The sequence below is a fragment of the Chrysemys picta genome, chromosome 13 (assembly GCF_011386835.1).
Source record: "Chrysemys picta bellii isolate R12L10 chromosome 13, ASM1138683v2, whole genome shotgun sequence".
Classification (NCBI taxonomy): Eukaryota; Metazoa; Chordata; order Testudines; family Emydidae; genus Chrysemys; species Chrysemys picta.
In genome coordinates, this window is record NC_088803.1 from 28,584,171 (window position 1) to 28,611,251 (window position 27,081).

The 27,081-nt window shown below is 42.9% G+C and overlaps 2 protein-coding genes across 4 annotated transcripts; one reads left to right on the top strand and one right to left on the bottom strand.

Moving 5' to 3' along the window:
• Positions 1-458: 458 nt before the first annotated feature.
• Positions 459-23,453, bottom strand: EIF2S2 (eukaryotic translation initiation factor 2 subunit beta). Of its 2 annotated transcripts, none has more exons than XM_005295392.4 (9): positions 23,222-23,453; positions 12,021-12,201; positions 10,097-10,200; positions 8,622-8,757; positions 8,156-8,256; positions 5,237-5,385; positions 3,546-3,602; positions 1,828-1,913; positions 459-936 (listed from the first exon to the last, which is right to left on the bottom strand). In XM_005295392.4, the coding sequence occupies exons 1-9, from the start codon at positions 23,234-23,236 to the stop codon at positions 761-763; spliced, it is 1,005 nt and encodes a 334-aa protein (XP_005295449.1). In that variant the 5' UTR covers positions 23,237-23,453; the 3' UTR covers positions 459-760. The 2 variants fall into 2 exon arrangements, with proteins under 2 accessions (XP_005295449.1, XP_065421794.1); XM_065565722.1 differs by lacking the exon at positions 23,222-23,453 and adding an exon at positions 16,258-16,338.
• Positions 23,454-23,538: 85 nt separating this feature from the next.
• Positions 23,539-26,761, top strand: LOC135975313 (myb/SANT-like DNA-binding domain-containing protein 2). Of its 2 annotated transcripts, none has more exons than XM_065565723.1 (2): positions 23,539-25,210; positions 26,202-26,761. In XM_065565723.1, exons 1-2 carry the CDS (start codon positions 24,634-24,636, stop codon positions 26,396-26,398), a joined length of 774 nt encoding a protein of 257 aa, XP_065421795.1. In that variant the 5' UTR covers positions 23,539-24,633; the 3' UTR covers positions 26,399-26,761. The 2 variants fall into 2 exon arrangements, with proteins under 2 accessions (XP_065421795.1, XP_065421796.1); XM_065565724.1 differs by having other exon boundaries at positions 23,551-25,210; positions 26,243-26,761.
• The last annotated feature ends 320 nt before the right edge of the window (positions 26,762-27,081 follow it).

The following is a 27,081-nucleotide window of genomic DNA, read 5'->3' on the forward strand; positions in this document are numbered from 1 at the left end:
CTTAATAAACTGTACAGCTGCATTTAGCAGATAAAGTGTCCTTAATAGCTGTATGAACACCAACATTAAGGGAAGTTGACACTGAACAGTTTATCACTTCGTAAGCCAGTTCTCATAGTAGCAAAGGATGAAAGGACAGGAGTAGTGAGGGAAAGTAACCAGGAATCCTTACATGTATTAAAAAAAGAACATGGGCATGACTATTATAGCCATTGGGAATCAGCCAGTATCTCTTTTGTATAACAACCAGTTTGTCTGTTCTAGCTATAGGCTCCCTAAAAAGGAGCTTGCTAAATGAAAAAAAGACACTCTGAAGTGTGTGCTTAAGTCTTATCCTGCTCTTTGGACATAATTCATTAACGTAGTCTGCATGTAGTCATAGTAAAATTGTGTTCATGGCAATTGTCAGGTACAACTTAAGAGAAAAACTGGAGGAAAAATTCAAATGAAAGACAGTCTCTGTTATAATAACTTTAATTTATCTTGCATTTTACAGAAGTCTGTGAATGGATTAAAAAGCACCTCCTTTCCCATCATGTTTCTCTGACAGTTGGTAAAATATATTCAATGAGCAAATGTATGTGAACAGCTTGAGGATCTGCATCTTGCAAGGATTTCACAGACCAACCAATCAAAAGCCAAATATCTTGGTATCTTTTACAATCTTGTTTTTAATACAATGGTAAATCCACTCCGATTGTAAACCTGTCCAGTCACATCTCCCCAGAACACTTGGCAAAATCCAGTGTCAATTAGCAAACTAGTTAGCTTTGGCACGGAGCTGTGCTCTCTTGCCTGTGACAGCCTGGAAACCAGTTTTGATGCTGGCAACGGAGCAGCGAGAATGGCAGGTCTCACACTGCAAGAAATATAATCTGGTGTCCTTCTGTAGAATCGTGTCTGGTGACCGACACGTATGACAGGTAACATACTCCTCTGGAGAAAAGAAATTAAGTTGTAATTGAAGGTACTGCATTAAGACATCACTGAAGAGGCATCAATTCACTAGTAAATGCTATTTCAATCTTTTTTAAAAACATGACTACTATACCAACCTTTTGCAGTTAAGGAGTATCCCAGAAGTTAAATGTGGTTAGAACATGGACTTCAAAAGCAGAGCCAAGCTACTGATTATTATTAGTTCCTGTGCTAACAAGGTGTATGTTTTGCCTGCCTTGAACGCTGACACCAATGCTATAAAAAGGGATTCTAACCAAAATCTTTTACTAGTTGCAGATGCCTTCCCGGCTGAGGCAGCATTTCCAGAGCTCAACACCTTTTGTTAGAAAAGCAGTGCTTTAAAAAGGCAGCTCTGCATAGAAAGGGATGACAACTATGGAGCTAGAGGAGATCTCATGAAGCTTCCTTTGAACAGTAGTATACACATTTTACTGGTAAAGTAATTAATGTGTACAACATACATTAGTCAGAGATCACCATTACAGTACCCTCCATCAGCCCTTTGCCAAGGCAGGAAAGTAAACAAGTCATTGAGACTGGCAGGAAGCAATGCTACAATATTCTCACTAGCTTTCTCGCCATGTCTTCAAGTCCATGGATAGAGCCGAACTAATGCCTCCCTCCAGTCCACTTGTTTATTGCTATCAGGACCAAGTAATCTATAATTACTCCATTATAACACCGTGAGAAAATCATGTATTCTTTAATATCTCCAGCGGCGTAGGATTATCCTGACCAGAACTGGGCTGATCTGATCTGTTTCTTTATACCAGTGACCCAGTTTAGAAAATTCATGAAAAAGCTGTCTTTATTTTAAAGACAGAGATGCTAGGAAGAGAAACTTGTAGAAGAGGGAACTGTACTTACTGATGTATCGTCTCAAAACATTTTCTATCTGTTTTTGTTGGAATCGTCCTTTGATTACAAGTTGGTTGTTACCATCTATTGAGCCACTAATTTAAAAGAAAAATGAATTCAGTAATGTGCAAATCAGAACATATCAAGTTGTAAAGAAGGGACAAGGAGATCTGAAACACGCAATAGGTCAATTGATGCATGCTTGGGCACAAAGCTTCTTAATAAAAGCAATCTAATCAGCAAGATTTAATCTGTGCAAAAGAAACTGATGAAAAATTTCACTAATGGTCAGGGATTCAAAGTGCAATGTCATCTGAGCATAAATCCTCAATGCAATAATTATTGTGAATAAGACAGCTTAATTGGCACACCACACAAAACCCAAAAATACTCAAGCTCTTCAATGGTATGGTGAACATGGTACTTGTGCTGATTTGACAAACAGTCACTACAGCATGGTTCAGAGAAAGTTCGCAATAGATTGTTGTAATAGCAATAAGCAAACCATTTTTCTAGCCATGCTGATGCAAGCGAGAAAGAATGTTAGCAGTGATCTTACAAACCAAGTTTTAGAAGCTTTTCTGTAAGATTAGTTTGAGGTGAAGGGAGCTCAATACCTGAACTAATAGGCATTAAAAATTAGTCAGGCATTTTGTGACTAGGCTATTCAGTTCTCTGTATATCTGCAGATAATAGCACTTAAGTCTAGCCATGCTTGTCTTTTGTAGACAGCTAGCAACTACTGTGCAATCTGAAAACGGGTAAAACAACAAGTCATGCAAAATCCATCCATAAAGTGTTCTTTTATACTGTGATAGATGGTCTATGAACAGCACTGTTAGTTACAACTCCTCCCTGACCTACCAGACCGACTTAACCACACACAGCATAGAGCAGCATTTCTCAAATGTGGCCACCAGGGGCTTTTCTCGTGGCCACAGCCTCCTGGGCAGTGATTGGGGGGACGGGGCGGGCGCAAAGCCTGCCCCCCTCTGGAGAGACACAAGCTGGAGGAGCAGGCAGCCAGTGAGTTCCGCACCTTCCCGGGGACAGTGGGATCGGGCTTCAGCCATCGGGTGGCAGGCTCCAGCAATTGGGCTTCAAGCTCCATTCCCTGGCTGCATGGTGATGGGCTCTGGCCCCAAGTTCATAATTTGTCCCCAGGCTTGCCAGAGCTGAGTAAGCTTGTTGTGAAAAGTGATATCTGTATGTTTGTTAATATCACTTTTCACACCGCACTTAGTAGCTAGCAAGTCTAAAAAAAGCAACAGAAACAATAAGAAAAATGACAGCAACGTTCAAAGCACCTTATTTGTGTTTCTATTCTGTTTAGGTCCAATAAAGAATAGAGACAACTGCACACTATTTTTATTATTAAGTCCGTTAAAAAAAAAACAATACACCCTACATAGATAGATTACAGTGATCTGGACATGTACCTGTGCATATTTATTTGTTTTTCCTAATGTTAATTAAGTATTTTAGGAAAAATTGTCAGAGCAGCCACCAGCAAGAGTTGGTGGCCACACTCTTGAGGCCACCAAAAAATTTGATGTGAGAACTCCTGGCATAGAGGCTTCTGGAGGGAGAGGAGAGTTACCATGCGGCATCTCCACTCTCACCATTAGACCGAAGAAAGCATGCCCAAATATGTACATCAGGACTGCTAAACCAAAAAGGAGGGGGGAGGGGGAAGGTACTCAAAAGCATAAGTACAAGTTACTTACCTTGTACCCAGTTCAGCCAACAAAAATGCCAGGAGATGTTTTGGCTGACGATGCAATCTAAAAATAAAAGTAAAGTTATTTTTAACCTCCACCTTCCAGAAGAACTTGATATTTAAGAATCACAATTGATAAGAACTTCTCAGAATGGCAAGCCTATTAAAGGTGTAGGCACAAACAGGGCTTGGATTTTATCTCTGGAATAACACTAAGAATTATAGACTAGTCAGCCTAACTTCAATACCTGGAAAGATACAGGAACAAATTATTAAACAATCAATTTATAAGCACCAAGAGGATAATAGAGTTATAGGGAATTGCCAGCATGGATTTGTCAAGAATGAATTATGCCAAACCAACCTAATTCCCCTTTTTGACAGGGTTACAGGCCTAGTGGATAGGAAACAGCAGAAGTGATATATCGTGATTTTAGTAAGGCTTTTGACACAGTCCCACATGACATTTTAACAAGCAAACTAGGAAAATGTGGCATAGATGAAGTTACTATAAGGTGGGTGCACAACTGGTTGAAAGACTATTTTTTTTAATAGTCATCACTGATTTGCTGTAAAACTGGGAGAGCACATCTAGTGGTGTCCCACAGGGGTCAGTCCTGGGTCCTGTACTATTCAATAGTTTCATTAATGACCTGGATAATGGAGTAAAGAGTATGCTTATAGAATTTACAGATAACACAGCTGGCAGAGACTACAAGCATTTTGGAGGACAGGGTTAGAATTAGGAATGTAAGAGTTTAACCTGTTAACCAATAGCCTTGATGCTTATTGGTTTTTGTTAACGGTTAAACTCCACCCAGCCGGCATCCAGGCACTCCCAAGCTGGGGGGACCCGGGGTGCACCATGATGCTGGGCAGCAGCACAGCCCCAGGCACGGGGGCAGCAGCGGAGCTCCATGTAAAACATTGGGGGGGGAGGGGGCTGCAGCACCCCTCCCTCCCCCAAAGCTCCCCAGGGAAACCTTTAACTGTATAACCCACAGAATTTTAATCAGTTACATGGTTACTGTTTTAAACGCTATTAGAATTCAAAATGACCTGGACAAATTGGAGAATTGGTCTGAAATCAACAAAATGAAATTCAGTGAAGACAAATCCAAATACTAGACTTAGAAAGGAAAAGATTAAATGCACAATGACAAAATGGGGAATAACTAGCCAAGTACTCCTCACAAGGATCTGATGGGTTACAAATTGTGGATCACAAATCCAAAGAGTCAATGTCAAGCAGTTGCAAAAAAGGCTCTGAGGTGTATTAACAGAAGTGTTGTACAGTAGAACCTCAGCATTACAAACACCTCAGGAATGGAGGTTATTTACTATGCAGAATAAAAATGCTGCTCCCCCCCCCTTTTTTTTTTAGTAATTTTCGTTTAACACAGTACTATATTTGCTTTTTTTTGGTCTCTGATGCTGATTGTGTACTTCCAGTTCCAAATGAGGTGGGTGGTTGACTAATCAGTTTGTAACTCTGGTGTTCGTAACTGAGGTTCTACTGTATATAAAATACAGAAGGTAACTGTCCCACTCTACTTGGCACAATTTTAGTGAACAAATAGTTTAATATAGCTTTTTGCAAGTCCATGCAGTCAGACAATCATTAACTATGCACTACAGGAAGGACACAGTATTTCCTGCCTTGTGCCCCCAAGAGATCTTAAAAGCTACCAAACTTACAGTTTACAGATATCTGTAAAGTTGACAAATGACGTTTTCTTGGTTCCTACTCTTACAACCTGTGGAGGTTTCATGACGAATTTTCTTTTTTCTCCAGCTACCATGTCTGGATTCTTTTCCCGCATTATGTTAAAAACTCGATTCAGCAACTGCAGGAACAGACATGTTTACATCAACATGCATTCCTCTAATAATTTATCCTGCCATCCACAAAACATTTTATATTGCTGTATTTTATGTCTAGAAATGTGTATAATTTTTCCACTACCATGGAACTAAGTGCTATAGCATTTAAGATCATATTTCTGCCAGACTGAACTTCTAACAATGTACTTTTTCCCCAGCGTACTTTCAACTGCATGTTTAAGCCACCACACACATCACTAAACTCATCCATTACAATTTTACATTCAACACGCACTTTGTCCAAAACATGGGAACAGCCATGAGTACCATTAGGCCTCCCCAATATGCTAATCTCTTCATGGGTCATCTTGAGGAAGAATTTTTGGAGAAATGCACCACAAAACCAACAATAAACCTGAGATACTTCAATGATACTTGCATCCTCTGGACAAGTGACCTAAACTCCCTCCGATTTCCATCGCAACTTCAACAACAACCACCCATGCATTAAACTCTCTCTAGCACACTCCAACACTGGCATCAACTTCCTGGACACCAAGATCAGCTTCAACAATGGAAGCCAATAGACAATCCAGATCACCACACCTACCTTCACAGATCCAGTAACCACCCCCCAAGCACATGAAGAAATCTGTTCTCCACAGCCAGGCATTCAGATTACTTGTCTGGTGGAGTGTGATTACATCATGGAACAAGCCACCCAAATACCCAAAGAGAACCTGCTGCAATATGGAAATAAAAATCCCTCCATCCACACACTCCTAGTTGTCACCTACCATCCTACATTGGATCCCACAAAGGGTATTATTAAACAGTTACAACCCATAATCAACCACATCCTGAAAGAAATCTTTCCTGACCTCCTCTTCTGGCCTTCAAATAATCCTCTCTCCCCTCCCACCCACCCCCCAACTTCTCCAAGCTCATCAGAGGCAAGCTCCCCACAGACAAAGAGACACCAACTCAAAGCAGCACCAGAACCTGCCAGAACAACAGATGCAAAACCTGTAGCTATATCTGCACTGATAAGATGATCAACACTTCCCACAAACACACCTTTTAAGATCCATGGGTCCTATACATCCCTACACAAAGCAATCACTCTCTGGCCTCTCAGTCCTCATCTTCACGATACCTTCAAAAGCCACGCCTGGAAGCTTAAATTCATAACATTGATAGATACTAAAAATCATGGACTGAAGAGACACTGGATTTGTGGATTATTATAACAATCTGTAACACCCCCACCCCCCAAGTTTTTCCCATCCCCCTATGACTGGAGAGGTGTTAACTGGCCACTTCTCCCTGAATGGTCCTTGGAAATGTGTGTTAACTACTTATACTCAAAACAATCTGTTCCACCTTGTATTTAGCTGTGACACTCAGGGTACGTCTGATCCAGCTGGTAGCGATCGATCTATCGGGGATCAATTTATCGTGTCTAGTGTAGACGCGATAAATTGATCCCCGATCGCTCTGCCGTCGACTCCAAAACTCCACCACGGCAAGAGGCAGAAGCGGAGTCGACGGGGGAGAGGCAGCCGTCGATCCTGTGCCGTGAGGACGCGAAGTAAGTGATTGTAAGTCGATCTAAGATGCGTCGACTTCAGCTATGCTATTCTTGTAGCTGAAGTTGCGTATCTTAGATCGATCCCGCCCCCCCCAGTGTAGACCAGGCCTCAGTACATTTCCCAGACCTAAAGAAGAGCTCTGCATAAGCTCAAAAGCTTGTTTCTTTCATCAACAGAAGTTGGTCCAAAGAAGGTATTACCTCACCCACCTTGTCTCTCTAATATCCTGGAACCAACATGGCCACAACATTGTATATAAAAAGCCCTCTGACACTTAGTTTCCCCAAAATGATGTATTTTCCACTATCATGGGAAACATTTTTACTAATGGGCTCTTCAACCTAGCAAACAAAGGTATAACACAATCCAATAGCTGGAAGTTGAAAATAGACAAAATCAGACTGGAAATAATCTATAAATTTTAAGAGAGAGTAATTAACCACTGGAATAGTTTACCAAGGTCATGATAGATTCGCCATCACTGACAATTTTTAAATCAAGATCAGATGTTTTTCTAGAAGATCTGCTCTAGGAATTATTTTGGGGAAATTCTATGGCCCGTGTTATACAGGAGGTCAGACTAGATGATCATAATCTTACCTTCTAGCTTTGGAATCTATGAATCCTGGTCTAAAATTTGCTCTTAGCATGCATAATACAAATTTGTTGAAATGACTATTGACCTTTCTTGAGGGAAACATTTACACTTTATAAATTAGTTAAATAAGCACACAAGCTTTTTCACACGTGGGCACAAATCCCATAATTTGATTACACAAATCCCTGTGTCTATGTGGAGCCCTAATGAAGTCAGTGGTGCAGCACAGGGGTCTTCCCAGATGGATCTGATTGCAGGATTGGGTTCTTGTTTTGTATTTTTAAAGCAATTTCGTGTTTCTAATTATTTTTAACGTTTCCAGAAACCTTTGATTATATGTACTTAAGGATTAAGTTAGAAACAGAATAAATCTCTAACCCGATATAACACGAATTCGAACATAACGCAGCAAAGCGGCGCTTTGGGGGAGGGGGGGGGGGCTGTGCACGCTGGTGGATCAAAGCAAGTTCGATATAATGTAGTAAGATTTTTTGGCTCCCGAGGACAGCATTATACCGGGGTAGAGGTGTATGTGGATATTAAATTAATTAGCATTGGTGTAGCTGGATTTGGGAAATATTTGGAAAGCATTTTTAACTTTACCTCATCATACGTGTAGTCCCTTTCTGAACCTGCCCATGCAGGTCCAGTATGAAAGCTAAAAGAAATTCCATCATCTTTTTTGCTGTCTTCATCCTCCAGAGCTGTGGGAAAGGAAAGTTGTTTGAGATTCATGAAGCACAAGTTGTTAAAAAAGTTGGATTTCTTGGACAGACAGAGCTAATGCTATTTCTAGCAGCCTGTACAAGAAGATTCCCAAGAAGTGTGTGTTGTGAGCCGAAGTTTTCCTCCACACATTGACGGATATGAGCAGAATATAAACAAGGACCATATGGCTCCACCATTGAGATATTATTTAACCTTATAATAGAAAATCCCAAAACAAGGAGATGCCATTTTAACTAAAAAACTGTGCCTATTTAGGCAGTAAGAATACTTTATTTGCAAGATTACCCACTTTCAACAGCAGCACAAGCCAGGACTTAAACTCTTGGTAAGTTGGTTTTACCTTCATCCTTTTCCAATATTTCATCTTCATCTGGAAACTTCACATTCTTCTTCTTTTTCTTTTTGTTGCCAAGCATGATATCAAGGTCATCTTCTGGTTCCACTGGCTCTTGCACATCACCTTCAATTTTTAAATCCTACAAAAAGAAGAAAAAATTCAGCCAGAACATATGAAAGTGACACTCAACATAGCACGCTGGAAGTGAGACAGAAAATCCTTAGCAGTTCTTAAATATGACAGATTTAAATTTGAAGGAGTGATCTAGATTATGCTAAAGGCAGATGACCGACATTCCCTTGCTAGTTATACTATTGAGATGGAATTTGGGGCCAGATTTTTAAATACACAACTTTGCATGCACAGCTGGGGTGCATCTTCTGGTGCACATGTGCAAATCAGTGTTTGTGGATATAAAAGTCTAGCCTTTATTTTTTTTTTTTTTTTAAGAATAGGGTTTATTTTATTCCCTTGGATTGCTGAACAGTTTAGCTAACATGGGGTCATGTGACCAACTATGGCCATGACCTACTGCAGCCGATTAGCAGGTTTTGAACTACTGACCAGTACAGGGTCACACAATACCTTTGACTTATTAGAGGCTTCCAGCCACACTGACACACAACCAGGGCAAGAGACCCCATGTCTCAGAGAAACTGAAGGCAAAGTTTTCCTCCAATCCTGCTCTTGCTACATGTAAAGAAGTTTTTGAACATGTAAAGAACACAGAATAACAGAGCTTAGATATGCTGTGAAGTTCAGAGGGGAAGTTTTTTCCCTTAGGGTAGAGGGCAGAAAAATGTGCATATTGTGTAGCACAGATCCTTGCTCTGCTGCTCTTTAGGCTTATCTGCCATGCTTAAACGTGATAGATTACCTGTCAGATTTATAAAAACAGGAGTCAAGAGTAGAAATATCACACAGTCTTCCTGGAGTCCCTGAAGTTACACCCGATGTTTAAAGAAATCATGAGGACCAGAAACAAAGATTTTACAGGAGAAACTGTTGGCTCTTCATTTGAAAAGTTGACCTTCAGTGAAACATAATGCATGTGGCTTCTGGCATTATCAACGTTACTTTTCTCAGATCAAAAAACAATGAAATTATAAACCTGAACACCAGATTGGTGTGCGTGTGTGTACACACACACACACTTTACAGAATTACATTTCTAGAATGCTTACTAAACACTAACTTGCCTCTTACACCTTGCATAGAAAAGAACATTGTAAAAAAGAAGTATATCCAGCTAGTCCCAAGTGTACATAAAGGGAACATTTTATATCATTTAATAGTGATCCATCTGGCTAATTAAGATGACTGACTGCCAAGGAATTCCTGAACTGTCAATCTTAAAAGAATGGAAGAGTGAAATGCAGGCACAGGACAAGGACACAGATGGATGAGAAAAGGGGGAATTTTCAGTAAGCCCAACTGGGTTTAATTATACGAACTAGGTCACATCCTTATAAACTGACCTTTATACCCTCTTCTGCTTCATCTATATCAAACATCTTTTTTGTTTTCTTCTTCTTTTTCTTTTGGTTGAAGAAGTTTAAGTCATCCAGATCATCTGATGCATCTAAAAAACCAGAAAGTTGAAAAGTCCAGGATTAGCAATCATGTTACCAGTTTAGAAACTAATGGTATGTCTACATTGCAATGCAAACCCATGTTTGAGCCCGGACTCAAGCCTAACCTCCCCCAACCCATTTCCCCCTCATCTGCACTGCAGTTATGTTAACTCAGGGCTTGGACCCCTGGTTCCAGGACCCTGTAGGGCTGGAAGATCTGAACTTGAGTTTTGAGTTAAGCCAGGATCCAGAGTACAAGCCCTATTGTTTTGCTGTGTAGACACAGCTGCACATGACTCAGGTCCCAGGAGTCAGCTGGAAGTATCCCACCATTTTATGGGACAACTTCCTTAGTCCTCTCTATGCCAACAATCTGCAATCCACTCTTGAAAACGGAAACCACCTCCCCGCACCCACCTTTGCCAATGTCAGCAGCTTAAGTCAGTGTTAACCCATTATCTTCTGATCTCCGATTTGCATGTGCACTATCAGAGAGCCTCTTGGATTTGTAATGGAGAGCAAACTGATCAAGCCGCTTCCTGGTAACATGCAGGGCAGGCAGTACATTTTTCCCTACAGTGCACCACAGTCCTAGGGCTAGAGCAGCTACATTTTGGGGGGGGGGGGAAGGGAAGTGTTTACTAGGGACTCTGGGATATGGTTACTTTGACTCAGGTCTGCACACTGCAGTGTGGATGCCAGAGCCCTAGGTTTGAGCACCTGTTAGAAAAGTCTTAACATAGGGTTAAAATAAAATGGGGATGTTCAAGCCCATGGTTCCCTAACATGGGTCAGCTGACTCAAGTCCCACTAACCCTGGGCTTAAATTGCAGTATAGACAAACCCTAAGTATTCTGGTTCAGATATGAATTCTCAAAAACATACCTCTGAAAGACTTAAAGGGACACCTACTCACTAGGTGAAACTAGTCAGGTAAAAAAAAAAAAAAGCTAGTTTAGTAGTTACGAGTGCTACATATGCCATATGACAATTTTTGTGGCATACAATCATGTTTTCCTATTTATTTTAAATATTTTTTCATCTTCCCTGTTGCTGTTCCTCACACAAGGGGAAACTGACCACAGAAAGGAAAGTTTGTGCCTTTGATAGAGAAGCTTGACGTCACAAAAAATAATGTGGAAAAGAGATAAAATTGCCTTTTCAATCACCTTAGGTGTTACATGTAACAGGTTAATTTTACACACAAATGTGATTAAGTTAGTAATGTCCTTTCAGTTTACTTCATGTTATCAGGTCATCTCAATATGGCTAACTTCAGTTAAAGTGAGTCAAATACAACTGCAAGTTATTTCTTGCGAGATCTTGAAGAGTACAATATTGGATTAACTGGCTATTGTCATTGACCAAGACACCAAGAAAAACTTGTCTTGCAATGATTTTGAGTATTTCCCATCCTAATTTTTACTGTTACTCTGAAATTATTGCAACTGCTTTCTGGCTCTACATTAAATGGGCTCAGAATACAAAGAACTAGAACTATAATACAGCAGACCACAAGCATTTTGGCAGTTTTTAGAGCACCTCTCAATTTTGTTCATGACAAAGACTTCAGTTGCAGTGGAGAAAGCAGAGTTCTTGTAAATTAAGACACCATTTTGCTTACAGGAGTACAGCACACAAGCTCAAGAAGGAGAGAAGAAAAAAATCACACTTACATATTTGTGTTACAGCAGTACCTAGAAGCCCAATCAGAACAAAGGTCTCATTGTGGTCAACTGTCTTCATGTACTTATACATAGCCCTTGCCCTGAGGACACACAGCTGGAAACTATGTTTTGAAACTGCCAAATGAAATGTTTCACTATACCTTTCTTCCTACTGTCCTCTTCATCAGCTTCTATATCTTTGTCCTCTGTTGGTTCTGGTTCCACTTCTTTTGTTTCTGACAACTGCGTCTCTTCTGCTTGTGTCTCTCCTCCTTCTTCATCCAGCATGAAGGGCTTCTTCTTTTTCTTCTTCTTCTTGCTCATAGTGGGATCAAAAATCATCTGTAAAAGTCAAGTGTTCATTAGCAACATTATTTACCATCATTTAATTTGTTACAGTAGCACCAGCAGACTTTATGCAGGTTACTCTGAAAGAGGCCATCGTATAGCACTATTTACAGCTAACTCAGCAGTCCTTAGGCTTGGGTCCCAAGTAGGAGTTTGTCTATACTATAATTTATGGTTATGTTTTAACTTGAGTTAGCTGACAACTAGTCCAAGTTAACATCACTGCAAGTGCTTGTTTAGAAGCATGATGAATGTTTGTCCCAGGACAGATCTCTAAAGTAACCTTTTATTCAAGTACTAAGGCTCTTTGGTTTTGTCCACACTTTGTGAAATTTTTCAAAAGTTTCCAGCCATTTTAACACCAGTTCACCAGGGTGGATTGAGTTAAATCAGGATTTAAATCACCCATGTGGAAAGCCTCAATTTAAATAGATTTTAATAAACTTTTCCATTTGTACTTCAGTTATTTTCTACAGTAAGGTGAATTATCATTGGTTGATATAACCACTAAATATGTTGATTTATAACGAAATAAAGCATTTACACTAAATTTGGTACATCTTTTTGCTACCTAGTGATGAGGTACATGATGAGGGCTCCTGGAGTCAGAGACGGAGTCCCAGTGATGTCTCTGCAAGACTCTTGCACCCAGTAGCACAGCCCCTATATCTGCCACAGATCAAGTCCTTAATACGGCACATGACTTATAGTGTCATATTTATAGAACTTGACCTTAAAAGTTAGAATTAGGAGAACATCTCTTTACATAGAAAAGCAATGCTTAACTCAAAGTGTTTAATAGAGACTCATTGATTCAGCATACTTATTTTTTATTTAAATGTTTTGTGATTATAAGTAGTTTAGTCCTTAACATATTTTGTATTAAATTAAGATTTCATTTTAAACAGGTTTATTTTTAAAAAGAAAAACTTATAATTTTAAACAAAATAAAAAAGCTGAATTAAAAAAACATCTATTTTTAATCAACCCTGAGTTCAGCTGAACAGATATTAGAGTTGGGAGCCTTAGGGTAGATTGGCCTCCAGCTGCATTTCCATTTAAGGGTTTTTTCCTTCACTGCAGTAAATCTACCTCTCTTAGAGGTGGTAGGTAGGACAACAGAAGAATTAATTTGTCAACCTACTGGTGTCTACACCGGGGCTTAGGTCAGCTTAACTATGTCTCTCGGGGTGTGAATTTTTCACATTCCTCAGCAATGTAGCTATGCTGACCTCTGTTTTAGGTGTAAATCAGACATCCGTCTAAGAAAGGTTACATTCATGAGGTGCTGAACCTGTGTCAGAGGCTAGAGAATTTTTTCAAAAAAAAGTGTCACTAGAGTAGACAAGGCCTAAATCGCTCACTCCTCCGTTACCTGTTATTTCTATTCTTCAGCTTCAATTATCGCAGCAGAGTTATTACTAAGAGTATGTCTACACTGTAATGTATGCCCAGGGTTAGTGGGACTTGACCAACTGACCTGTGTTAGGGAACCATGGGCTTGAGCGTCTCCATTGCATTTTAACACTGTGTTAAGACTGGCCTAACCCATGCTAGCACCTAGGGCTCGGGGATCCACGCTGCAATGCACAGACCTGAATTAAAGTAACCATATCCCAGAGTCCCAAGGACCCCATCCCCTTCCCTGAAAAGTGGCCGCTCTAGCTCATGGGTCCCTAACACAGGTCAGCTGGTCAAGTCCCACTAACCCCATGGTGCACTGTGGGGAAATTTTACTGCCTGCCCTGCACGTTACCAGGAAGCAGTTCGCTTTGCAAAAGGCTTGGTCAGTTCACTCTCCACTACAAACCCAGGAGTCTCTCTCTGATAGCATGCTTGCAGATCATTGATCAGAAGAGACTGGGTTAACACTGACTTGAGCTGCTGTTGCTGGCAAAAGGGGATGGCTTCCATTTTCAATAGAGTGGATTGCAGATTGTTGGGATAGAGAGGACTAAAGGAAGTTGTCCCATGGAATTGTGGGATACTTCTTGGCTGACTCCTGGGACATGAGTTAAAAGCAGGGCTGTGTCTACACTGCAAAACAATAGGGCTTGTACCCTGGGGGTCTCAGCTTAACTTGAGCTCAGACCCTCCTGCAGGTTAGGCCCTGGGTTAGAGCAATTGCAGTGTAGATGCAAGGGGAGGGCTAGGTTTGAGCCCAGGCTCAAGCACAGGCTTACACTGCAATATGGGCATACCCTAAAAGGGACAACACTCTAAAGACAGGCTTGAGCTGGAATACCCCTGGAAAGGAGTGATACAGGCAAAGTCCCTCCACCAAAAATACTTGTCTCTGGCTCCTAGCCTTTGGTACTTTGATTCTGCATCCCTGATAAACAGTTGTTCCATGCACAAAAAGATGATCTCAACCTAGAATATTTATATGACCTCAATTAATTAGTACTGGGGCCTCTGATGCTTTTTGGTGAATTTATCCTAACACCACCCTTGTGAGACAGTAAAGGATTATCATCCTCATTTTACAAATGGGGAACTGAGGCACAAAGAAACTACCTGGTTTGCTCAAGGTCACACAAGAAGTCTGGGGCTAAAGAGGAAACTAAATTCAGTCTCCCAAGTTCCAGACTAGTGCCCTCAATACTGAGCCACCCTTCCTCTCTAGCATCTGAGGAACATGAGTATTTGGTATAACCACACAGTTTGTTTTTTTTAGAAAGCTTACATACTAAATGTTAAATTTCCATCATACCTTAATGTTTTGCCTCTCCATTTAATCCTGACATTATAGATATGACTGGCAGACCAAACAGCCTTTTGTCGCACATGGGTATCTACCCTATTAAATGTGACAGCATCACATACAGGTTGAGGCCACTGACACAACAACCCAGTAAGACAGAGTTCATTCACAGCCTTGCCCTAGTAAGTAGCATGGTCAGAACCACCAGCATATTATGTTAGTGAGTTTTGTTGCCTTGTAACTTAGTTATCCCAGCAGATCTACAAATTAAGATTTTTTGTGTATACTTGTGTATTTAGCTACTAACCTCACTTATGTTATTCCAGTAAGATAATGGTTATCCAATATTTCTTTTCATGGGACTACCTCTTGTCAAAATCTTATAATTCTCCACTGCTTGGTGACCACTTTTCCAAATCCCTCATTGCCTGGGTCTCAACACATTTAATTACGCAGGCAGTTCACAAAGCACTGTGCTAAGCTACTGAAGTGAGGAAGACTTCACATGTTGGCTATTATCTGAAGTATAGGCAACATACAGATACCGCATGTGCGCTGTAGGTACATGAGAGTGAGGACTGAAGTTCTCAAACTATGAGCTTTTTAAGTGTTTCTGTATAACTGGCTAATAAATTCTGTGCTTGAATGTCTTTTACAAGATGTTTGCACATTCCAAGCCTTAGTAATATTTATTATTAGGCAATACACACTTGTGAATCATTCTCTCCGCCTTGAAGTGCATGATATATTTGCAAATGTAGAAAAACATCCAAAAATATTTAATACATTTCAATTGGTATTCTATTGTTTGTTTTTCTACATTTTCAAATATATTGATTTTAAATATAACACAAAGTGTACAGTGCTCACTTTATATTATTTTATTACAAATATTTGCACTGTAAAAATGATAAACAAAAGATGTTTCGATTCACCTCATACAAGTACTCTTTATCATGAAAGTGCAACTTACAAATGTAGATTTTTTTTGTTACATAACTGCATTCAAAAACAAAATGTAAAACTTTAGTGCCTACAAGTCCACTCAGTCCTACTTCTTGTTCAGCCAACTGCTAAGACATACAAGTTTGTTTACATTTAGAGCTGATAATGCTGACTGCTTCTTATTTACAATGTCACCTGAAAGTGAGAACAGACTTTTGCAGATGGCGTTGCAAGGTATTTACGTGCCATACATGCTAAACATTCATATGCCCCTTCATGCTTCAGCCACCATTCCAGAGGACATGCTTCCATGCTGATGACGCTCGTTAAAAAAAATGTGTTAATTAAATTTGGGACTGAACTCCTTGGGGGAGAATTGTATGTCTCCTTTTCTGTTTTACCTGCATTCTGCCATGTATTTCATGTTATAGCAGTCTCAGATGATGACCCAGCACATGTTCGTTTTAAGAACACTTTTACAGCAGATCTGACAAAACACAAAGAAGGTACCAATGTGAGATTTCTAAGGATAGATACAGCACTCGACCCAAGATTTAAGAATCTGAAGTGCCTTCCAAAATCTGAGCAGGATGAGATGTGGAGAATGCTTTCAGATGTCTCAAAAGAGCAACACTCCAATGAGGAAACTACAGAACCCGAACCACCAAAAAAGAAAATCAACCATCTGCTGGTGGCATCTGATTCAGATGATGAAAATGAACATGCGTCAGTCCACTCTGCTTTGGATCATTATCGAGCAGAACCTGTCATCAGCATGAATGCATATATTCAGGAATGGTGGTTGAAGCATGAAGGGACATATGAATCTTTAGCGCATCTGGCATGTAAATATCTTGCAATGCCAGTTACAACAGTGCCATACGAACGCCTGTTCTCACTTTCAGGTGACATTGTAAACAAGACGTGAGCAGCATTATCTCCTGCAAATTTTAACCAAACTTGTTTGATTGAGCAATTGGCTGAATGGACTTGTAGAAAGTTTTGCATTGTTTTATTTTTGAATGCAGTTATTTTTTGTATATAATTCTACATTTGTAAGTTCAACTTTCATTATAAAGAGATTGCACTACAGTACTTGTATTAGGTGAATTGAAATATACTATTTCTTTTGTTTTTTACAGTGAAAATATTTGTAATCAAAAATAAAGTGAGCACTGCACACTTTGTATTCTGTGTTGTAATTGAAATCAATATACACTGCTACCTTGCTATAACGCTACCCGATGTAACATGAATTCGGATATAATGCGGTAAAGCAGTGCTTCGGGGGGGCAGGGCTGCGCACTCCGGTGGATCAAAGCAAGTTCAATATAACGCGGTTTCACCTATAACGCGGTAAGATTTTTTGGCTCCCGAGGGCAGCGTTATATCGCGGCAGAGGGGTATCTGACAATGTAGAAAACATCCAAAAACATTAAAATAAATGGTATTCTATTATTGTTTAATCGCGCGATTAATTTTTTTATTGCTTGATAGCCCTACTTATGACTAAATTTAATGAGGATATGTTGTAAGACACCAGAAGAAAACCCTTTGTAGCTTCTCAGACATAAATACAGGGCCAAACTCAGTCCTGTCCTATTGTTTGTTTTGCCTGGCCGGAAACCGCTTACATCTCCCCACCTGGAGATTCCTATAGTTTGGGAGATTCTGCAGCAGGCATCAAGCTGCTATGGGCAGCTCTTAGGACACCACTGCTTCAGCCAATTGTGCAGGCGGAGCATCATGGCAGGGAAAGTCATGCACAGCCAAGCACACCGCACTCTGGCTGCTTCCAGATGGAAAAGCATCCTTTGGGGGAATACGTAAATGAAAGTTTGCTTACATCCTCCAGGATTTCTTTTAAGACACAGGTTTGTTTACGTGAATAAGAAGAAACCCAATCATGTACTATGACTTTTACTATCAAATACAAGTTAGGCTACAGAGTCACCCATTTGGAGACATTTCCCAAGTAACTAAGAGTTCTGTCAAACACTATATAAAAAGCCAGCTTATTGGATTTTGACCACTAATATCTTGTTTACACTAAAACTCCCCAGCTGTAATTCAGCAAGCTCCACCAGTGGTATCAACGGTGGAAAACGTACTGTGGATTTAGAGCATTTAGACATTTGTCACCATATCATGCAACATTATGCTAAGCTACAAAGTTTGCTTATGTAGATCCAACCTAAGAGGCTTAAATGGATTGCAATGGAGTTTGTCATTTCAAAAGGAGACAGCTGTATCGCCCTTTTGTAAAGCACCTGAATAGTAGAAATGGGTACAATAAAAACAAACATTATTGGGAAGACTCATGGCGTAATATAAGTTTCTAATTCTGCTGGGAAGTGCCGCTGCTGAAGAGGCACCTGGGAAGCTCATGAGTCAAAATGGAATGAGAGAAAGGCAGGAAGTTTAAGATTTCTATCCAGAATAAAAACAATGCTAGATTTGTGGGCAGAAAAGGTGTGGTTGTAATCTGTAGGGAGATTTGACTATATAAACAAAATTCAGAAGTAGCCTGTATCATGTGGGGCTATCTGAAAGTGGGGAAAAGATATCCCACATGCAGAAATACCCTAACCCTATGCCTCAACAGTTACATATCTGTTGTTGCATTTAAATTTAATCTATTACATGCATTAAAGAAGTGTAAAAACTAATTTAAGTGAAACCAATGCAACTTTCTTGTTTAGACAATGCCTAAGCCAAGCATAGAGGGTGACAGTTATCTGTGCTGCCACCTTTCTTCCCAAGCAATAGCCTCTGCACTTAAACTTCGTATTTAATACACGTTTTAAAAAGTACCTTATTAGAAAAGGCCAACTTCCGAAGCTTGTTTACCAAGGAATGCCACTACAAGCCCAGCAATCACAGGGATGCCAAAAGATTCAATGGGATGATAAGATTGCCAGCGAGGGATCTAACTAAATATCCAGCCAAACCACATTAATGATCTAGCCAGAGATTGATCCCAGTGGCACTCAATCTGAAAGTAAGCAACATCCTATTTGAATCTGCCATGATGATGAGTACATAAAGATCTTAACCCAATGATTCTCAAACTTTTTTACTGGTGACCCCTTTCACATAGCAAGCCTCTGAGTGTGACCCCCCCTCCCTTATAAATTATTATTTTTTTAATCTATTTAACACCATTATAAATGCTGGAGGCAAAGTGGGGTTTGGGGTGGAGGTTGACAGCTCGCGACCTCCCATGTAATAACCTTGCGACCCCCAGAGGGATCCCAACCCCCAATTTGAGAACCCCTGTGTTAACCAGACTGGTCCCATTGTGCTAGGCACTGCACAAACAAAATGTGACCGTCCCTGTCCCACAGAGCTTACAACCTAAAAGCCACTTACATCATTCTTTCCCTATGCTGCTCTATGTACCACCTCCTCTATTATTTTCTACCCCATGTCTCCTTCCATTTTCTCCCAACGACAATGTCTACGTTACCATGTAAATTGACCTAACAACGTAGCTGGAATCAACGTAGCTTAGGTCAACTTACTGCGGTGTCTACACTGCACTGGGTCGACGGGAGACACTCTCCCATTGACTTACCCTTACTCTTCTCATTCGGGTTGAAGTACTGGAGAGCGATCTGCAGTCGATTTAGCGGCTCTTCGCTAGACCTGCTAAATCAACCCCCAGTGTATCCATCGTCAGCACATCGAACCAGTGGTAGTGTAGACATAGCCAAAGTCTTTCAACTATATTAATCTTCCCTAATTCAGACCATCTCTCTCTCCCCTGTCCAATCCCACATATATCCACTCACCCCCTTCTCAAAAACAAAAAATAAAAAAATTCAGAGCCCTCATAGCCAGGGAAAAGTAAATCTACTTAGAGACAATAGAAAAAGTGAGGGTCCCACTGTCCAAAGGCAACACTCAGGTGAGAAGACAATGCAATTCCCAAATTGCAGGGAATGGAGAACATACTGGGATTCCTATGACAGTGCTGTCACTGGACCCCATGCCATCTGGTTAGTAAATATGAAGACTACCCTCTGCCACACACACTATTGTTCCTTTTTTCCAATGAAGGGTCTCTCAACACTGCAAGAGTGGGCTAGTACCCTATGATTTCATCACATGCTGGCTGCTTCAACTGGGGCATATTCCTGCTACCGTACTTATCCCCTAGTTTCAGTTGAGTTCTCCACTGTGAACAGCTCCAGTGCTTGCCTCTGCTGCTAGCTTTGTCAGTTTCAGTGCTCCCCACAGAATTCTGTATAGCACAAGTGTAAACAGACTAGCAACTTGGGCGTTTTCACTTTATTGAAGCTTGCAAAAGTTTTAAGCTATCGTTACAGGCACTAAAACTGTCCTAGACTCAGGCAGACACTACACGGGTTTACACTCAAGACACATCTACATAGACTAAGTTTCATGCAGATCTGTGTAACGCTATGTCAATAATTTAATGACTTAATTTGCATATTTACAATGTTATATAAATAACTTTAAAATCATGTTGATGAAAGGTACAGGACTATTTGATCTCTGATGAAGGAAGTCATCTTAATCTACTGGGCAGCAGCAGGGCAAGTTTCATGCACACTGCTTTGCTAGGGTTAACATGGACAGTTCATCTCCATCACGGATGCAATTCTGGCCCCTGTCAACCTGTCACTTAGTGAAAACCATGGTGGAAAATTTGTGATAGGTGAGGACCTCAATATGAAATGAGTATGAGGGTATCACATATACACTGGATGGGAACAATTTTCCATGCCTGAGCTGGGCTGGATTCAAACTGGTGACTGGCTCTACAACTCTTTGATAATGCTCTGAGTCATCCAGTCCCCAAATAAGAACTACTGACATACCTTCAAGAATGAAGCTTCCTTTCTTTGTCAGTGGATCACAATTATTTGTGAGACAGCAGTGGAATGCTTAGCATCAGGATTCCTGGGTCCTACTCCTAGCTCTGGGAGCAAACTGTGATCTAGTAGTTGGAGCTGTGGTTACAGCCAGGCTAGTTAAGCATATATATTTGGTACGCTGATTCTAAAAGACAGAGTGGACAAGGCTTAGCTCTGTCATATCGGAGACCTGGGTTCTATTCCCACCTGTGCTTGAAGTTAACTAAGAGGGGCACCACAAGGTATCTGGTTTGTAAAATGAGGGAATGATAGTTGCCTATCTCCCAGACTAAGGGCATGAGGCTCTGGTCAGTAGCAAGGATTGTGAACCACACAGAAATATTAACAGCACTCAGTGGAAAAGGCAAGTTCAAAACTCATTGCCTCCTGGTTTCCAGCCCAGTGCATCTTCCCACAGGTCAAAACATGAGAGTCCCCTGCTTCCCCCTCCCCAAACGATGCAAGCAGGTGTGTCAGGGCTGCCAAATGAATGCATCACGGGGGATGTGGTCACTTGTCAATTCTGCATCTGCAAGATTCTCTTTGGAGCCACAAGGGCTAGATATTCTGTATGCATCCGAAGAAGTGGGCTGTAGTCCATGAAAGCTTATGCTCTAATAAATTTGTTAGTCCCTAAGGTGCCACAAGTACTCCTGTTCTTTTTAAGGGCTAGATAGTTACATTTTCAGAAACGATCCTTTAGGCTTTGCAAATGTGATGCTACTTGCTTATGAAAATGTCTTACATGCTATAGACAGCTAGAATTTTCAAATCCGGATATTGATTACACATGGAAACAATGAAACTGACTAAACAAATCAGAGTGCTGTTAAAGGCATAAAATACAAACTGAAAAAGTACATCTAACTTCCAGTTAGTGAGCTTAGGTCTTGCCTACACTTGGAATTAGCCCTATTTGAACCACTGGTGTAGCTCATGGTCTTCAATGGTCATTTGTCCCCTGCTTGCATCAGTTAGAAGCCAGTAAATTCTGGAGTATTTTGAGTGCAAAGCTAGCCTTGACCTGGAAACAGGGGTTTCATTGTGAGTGGTTCACCCTCCAATCAATTGTAGCTTAATCTTCATTTTTTTTAAGCAGTTAAAGAGAGACAAACTGAGTTGCACACACACATCCTCCTAGCATGGATAGTCATACCGACATAAAGGTACCTTATATCAGCGTAGTTTATTCCCATACAGGAATGGGAATAAGCTAGATCAGGTAAACACATCTTTATACCATAATAACTGTGTCCACACAAGGAACTGAACTGGTGTAATTATATTGGTAAAAAACTCAGACCCGTATACAAAATAATTATGCTAGTACAAACACTGTGTGTAGACCAGGCCTAAATAGGTGTTCTTTAAGTATTAAAAGGAGGAAGATTAAGGTGCTACTGGCTAGAGGAAAGCCCCCCTCTCCACTCCACTCACACCACTGCAACCCCTCTGCAAATAAAGGCTTCTTTCCCTCCCAGAAAAAAAACAGCAAAACCACTACAAAAGAATTGAGTATTATTTCCTAGTTATTAACTGATGCAAGCAGGAGCAACACCACATTCTTCTAGGCTCTAGTTTTCATCAATCAACAGTCAAGAACTGCTGTTGGTTTCTGGCAAGTGAAACCAACTTTGCTTGGACCACATCAAAACAAAGTAGCTATTCTCCTTCCTTCCCTTCTCCCCCCCCCCCCCCCCCAGCTATAATCACTATTACTAGTGTTATAAAGCTCACCCACTGACAAACTGCTGGGGTGGGTGGGAAGCAGCACTTGGCACTAGAGAAAATTTCCTTGTCAATCGCTGTAAGTTATCCAATGACCGGGTCATATCTCATCTACACAGACTAGTAGCCAGCCAGGGTCTGGAGTCCAGTTTTTAAAATTCCTCCTCCTCTCCCCCCCCCCCTTGCTTTTTCTGGGAAAGGAGACCACTTGGTAGACAGAAACAACTCATTTTTCTTTAGCATCTCAGGGAGCCAGAGAGAAAACCCTCCCTGCCCCGGAGGAGTACCCCCTCGTCCAGGCAGGCTTCCACACACACCCTTCCTGAGCAGGCCTGAAGCCGCCATTCCCAGCAGAGGCCCTAGCCCACCGTGCAGCGCCGAGGGCCGTCCGCACGGGAACACAAGCGCAGCCCCCGCCACAATCATCCTCCCAGCGCCTAAGAACGGTGACCTCCCCTCCCCCCAGCAGGGGAGGCCAAGCCCCCTGCCACCCTCGGAGCGGCCGGCACCGCCCCGCCAGGCCCCGCTCCCCCACACCCAGCAGGGGCCGACGGAAGAAATACAGGCCCCGCTCCGGCTCTCTCACAACCCCAGGACAGGTCCCGCGCGGAGCAACCCTCGCCCGGCTCAGCCCCGGCCCCTCTCTGTTCCGGAGCAGGCCTCAGGCTCGGCTCCCCCACATGGCGGTGGCGCAGGCCTCAGGCCCGGCTGCCCACATGGCGGCGGCGCTGGCCTCAGGCTGGGAGCCCCTCACCTCGTCTCCCGACATGGCTGAGGGCCGGGCTCGCACAGCGCGCGCTACGGAAACGGAGGAGGGTCAGTCGCCGAAGCCGGTCACTACGACGCCGCTCACGGAGCCAGTCCGTCGCCTCCCGAAGGTACTGCAGCCACCGCCGCGCTCAGCTCAGCTCTCTTGCATCAGCGAGCGCACAGAGCGGCCGAGCCCCGGATGTACGCAAGCGCAGCATGCACCGCAACCTGTCCGCAAGGGTTCTCGGGAGTTGTAGTTCTCATGGTGCGCGTGCGCCCGGGACTAGGCTGTCGCGTGTGTGTGACTCATCGCAGCGCGCAAGGGAGTGGCTCATGGTAGCTGGGCCGGTAGGGGCAGGTGACGGGGACAGGCATAGAAGGGGGGTGATCCTTGGCTAGGGAACAGGCTGTGGGCAGCCCCTGCAAAGATGAGGCTGTGGGACACCCTGGCAGAGATGGGGCTGGGGAGGTTGTGGCAGGTCCCCGTAGAGATGGGGCTGTGGTGGGTGAGAGGCTCCTGGGGGCCCCAGCACAGATGGGGCAGGGGGGGGGAGGTGATGGTGGCAGAGTAGGTGCTAGCTCATGCCGAGGGCCCTAGGCCTCAGCTGAATGCTGACAAATGCAGAGCTGGCGACCTGTGTGTTAGTATTGCTAAAATAGGTATTAGATTTATAAAAATGTTTAATCTTTAATCTCTATGAAATGCTTGTAAATTGCTGCATGCATTAATCTCACTTATGATATCTGTAGCCCATGTTATAAAGTAGCATTTAAGTGTTTGCTCTGTAACTGTAAAAGTATTTGTTCTGAAACTGTAAACCACCAGTCAGGAAAAAAGCAACACCAAATGTGAAATACTAGTTTGCCCATGCACACCAGACAAACTATTGTAGACCATTGGAGGACAAAAGACTTTGTTGATTAATCCCTACACACCTGTGAAGAGGAGACATGCATGTGGACTGCCCCCACAGCTCAAACTCATGGGACAGGGGAATAAAAATCCCCGTTAAAAAGAAACTATCTTTGGCCTGGTCTGCACTAGGAGGTTGTCGAATTTAGCAGCGTAAAATCGAATTAACCCTGCACCCATCCACACAATGAAGCTATTTAGTTCGACATAGAGGTCTCTTAAATTCGATTTCTGTACTCCTCCCCAACGAGGGGAGTAGCGCTAAATTCGACATAGCCATGTCAAATTAGGGTAGGTATGGATGGAAATCGACGCTAATAGCTCCGGGAGCTATCCCACAGTGCTCCACTCTGTTGACACTCTGGACAGCAGTCCGAGCTCGGATGCTCTGACCAGCCACACAGGAAAAGCCCCGGGAAAATTTGAATTCCTTTTCCTGTCTGGGCAGTTTGAATCTCATTTCCTGTTTGGACATCGTGGCGAGCTCAGCAGCACTGGCAACGATGCAGAGTTCTCCAGCAGAGGTGACCATGCAATCTCAGAATAGAAAGAGAGCCCGAGCATGGATCGATCGGGAAGTCTTGGATCTGATCGCTGTGTGGGGCAATGAGTCCGTGCTTTCGGAGCTCCGATCGAAAAGACGGAATGCAAAAATCTATGGGAAGATCTCAAAAGCCATGACAGAGAGAGGATACAGCCGGGATGCAACGCAGTGCCGCGTGAAAATCAAGGAGCTGAGACAAGCGTACCAGAAGACCAAAGAGTCAAACGGACGCTCCGGATCCCAGCCCCAGACATGCCATTTCTACGAGGCACTGCATTCCATTCTAGGTGCGTCCGCCACCACTACCCCACCACTGACTGTGGACTCTGAGGATGGGATACTGTCGACGGCCGCTTCCTCGGAGATGTTAGCGGACGGGGAAGATGAGGAAGGTGAGGAGGAGGACGAGGCAGTCAACAGCGCTTACAACGCTGATTTCCCAGACAGCCAGGATCTCTTCATCACCCTCACAGAGATCCCCTACCAGCCGTCCCCAGGCGTTAACCCGGACCCTGAATCAGGGGAAGGATCAGTCGGTAAGTGTTTTAAACATGTAAACATTTATTTTGAACAGAACAGGAATATTATCAATGGGTTTTTCATGATTTGTTTGCCCTAGGAACTTATCGTTTTAGTCCTTGGCAGTGCAACTACTGCAAAAGAATCTAACAATGTCCGGTTTATCATGATTAGTTTGCCCTAGGCGCTCAACTTTTTAGTCCTTGCCAGTGCAGCTACTGGAAAAGAAGGTCTATATGTATGGGGATAGAGCTGAAATCCTCATGGGACATTTCCACAAAGCTCTCCTGGAGGTAATTGGAAAGCCTTTGCATGAGGTTCCTGGAGAGAGCGGCCTTATTGTATCCTCCGTAGTAGGAAACTTTTCCTCGCCAGGCTATCATCAAGTACTCTGGGATCATTGCCTTGCAGAGCATGGCGGCATACGGCCCTGGTTTTTGCTGGCTTTCACGCAGCATGCGTTCTTTCTCGGTCTCCGAAATTCTCAGCAGAGTGATGTCGCTCGTGGTGACCTGCTTAGAATTAGGGGAATGTTACTATTGGGACTGCTTGCCTGTTCCTTTACAGAACTCTCACCGGCGGTTTACAGCCACGCGGTGGAGGCGGGAGAGGGGCAGCATACAGGGATCTTTCCCGGGGACAGCCGCGAGGGGGTGGGAAAGGGGCAGAGTTCATGCTTGCTGGATTGCCGGCAGCAGGAACTGGCCAACGATAGGAGCATTGCTTTGAACATGAAAGGATGGCACAGCTATAATTTAAGTTTTAAGCAGCCAAAAGTCTACGGCTTACCGTGTCAGCCTGCTACCCGAATTCCGCTGTCCTGCCCCAGTTGTCTGATCTCCACTGCAAGACCCCAGGCACTGAATGCGAAGGCCGAAAATTGGACCTTGTCCTGAGTGCGCATGTGATAGGTGCTGTGCATGGTCTTGTTCACAGAGAAAGACGATGTTCATTGTTCACAAAAAAATATCTTTGTGAGGAATTCACTCCCTTTTCCCCATCCCAAAGCTGCTAATGTCTCCCGACCTACTCTGCCATCCCCCTCGCAGAGGCTGGCGCAGATTAGGCGGAGAAAGAAAAGGACACGGGACGACATGTTCTCAGAACTTATGGGCTGCTCCCGAGCTGAGTCAGCACAGCAGACCCAGTGGAGGGAGAACATGTCGCAATACCAGCGAGCACATAGCGAACGGGAGGAGAGGTAGCGGCAGGAAGACCAGCGGGTGACTCAAACGCTGCTTGGACTAATGAGGGAGCAAACGGACACGCTCCGGCGCCTTGTGGATGTTCTGCAGGACTGGAGGCAGGAGGACAGAGCCCCACTGCAGTCTATCTCTAACCGCCATCCCCCACCGCAGAGTCCCATTCCCCCCTCACCCAAAGTCCCAAGAAGGAGGGGCGGCTGGTGCCGTAAAAACTGTCACTCCACCCCTGCAGACTGCTCAAGTACCAGAAGGCTCTCATTCCCAAAAATTTGATAAGTCCTTTCCTTCCCGCTTCACCCAAGCCCCCGTCCCAGTTTCATCCCCTAAGTGTGTAGTTGTTAATAAAAGATACGTTTCTGTTAATTACTGTATCCATCATGTTCTTTTAGGGGAGACTGTGTTTGAAGGGGGGGAAGGGGGTTGGTAATTGGAGAGGACAGTCACCTTTACCAGGGTACAGACACGGGGGCAGGTTCAGCAGAAGGTCACACACACATTGCAGTCACTAGGCACCCTGGTCAGTCTGGGAGGTGGTTTTCATGTTCTGTGGGGGGGGGGGGGGGATGTGACTTTGTGGCGGGGGAGGGCAGATAGAGATCTTATGCAGCGGTCCTTGTCCTGGATCACAAAGCCACGCAGCAGGGGATCTGTAACCGTCCTCCCCTGCCACAAAGTCACATAGC

Bases quoted from the DNA above. Each gene is read 5' to 3' on its own strand.
- EIF2S2 (XM_005295392.4), bottom strand. The intron at 10,201-12,020 runs GTATAGTGAAAC...CTGGTTTTTTAG, and splicing joins AGAGGACAGTAGGAAGAAAG to ATGCATCAGATGATCTGGAT. The intron at 5,386-8,155 runs GTAAAGTTAAAA...CTGTTCCTGCAG, and splicing joins GGGACTACACGTATGATGAG to TTGCTGAATCGAGTTTTTAA.
- LOC135975313 (XM_065565723.1), top strand. From the start codon at position 24,634: ATGCAGAGTTCTCCAGCAGAGGTGACCATGCAATCTCAGAATAGAAAG. The intron at 25,211-26,201 runs GTAAGTGTTTTA...CCCATCCCAAAG, and splicing joins ATCAGGGGAAGGATCAGTCG to CTGCTAATGTCTCCCGACCT.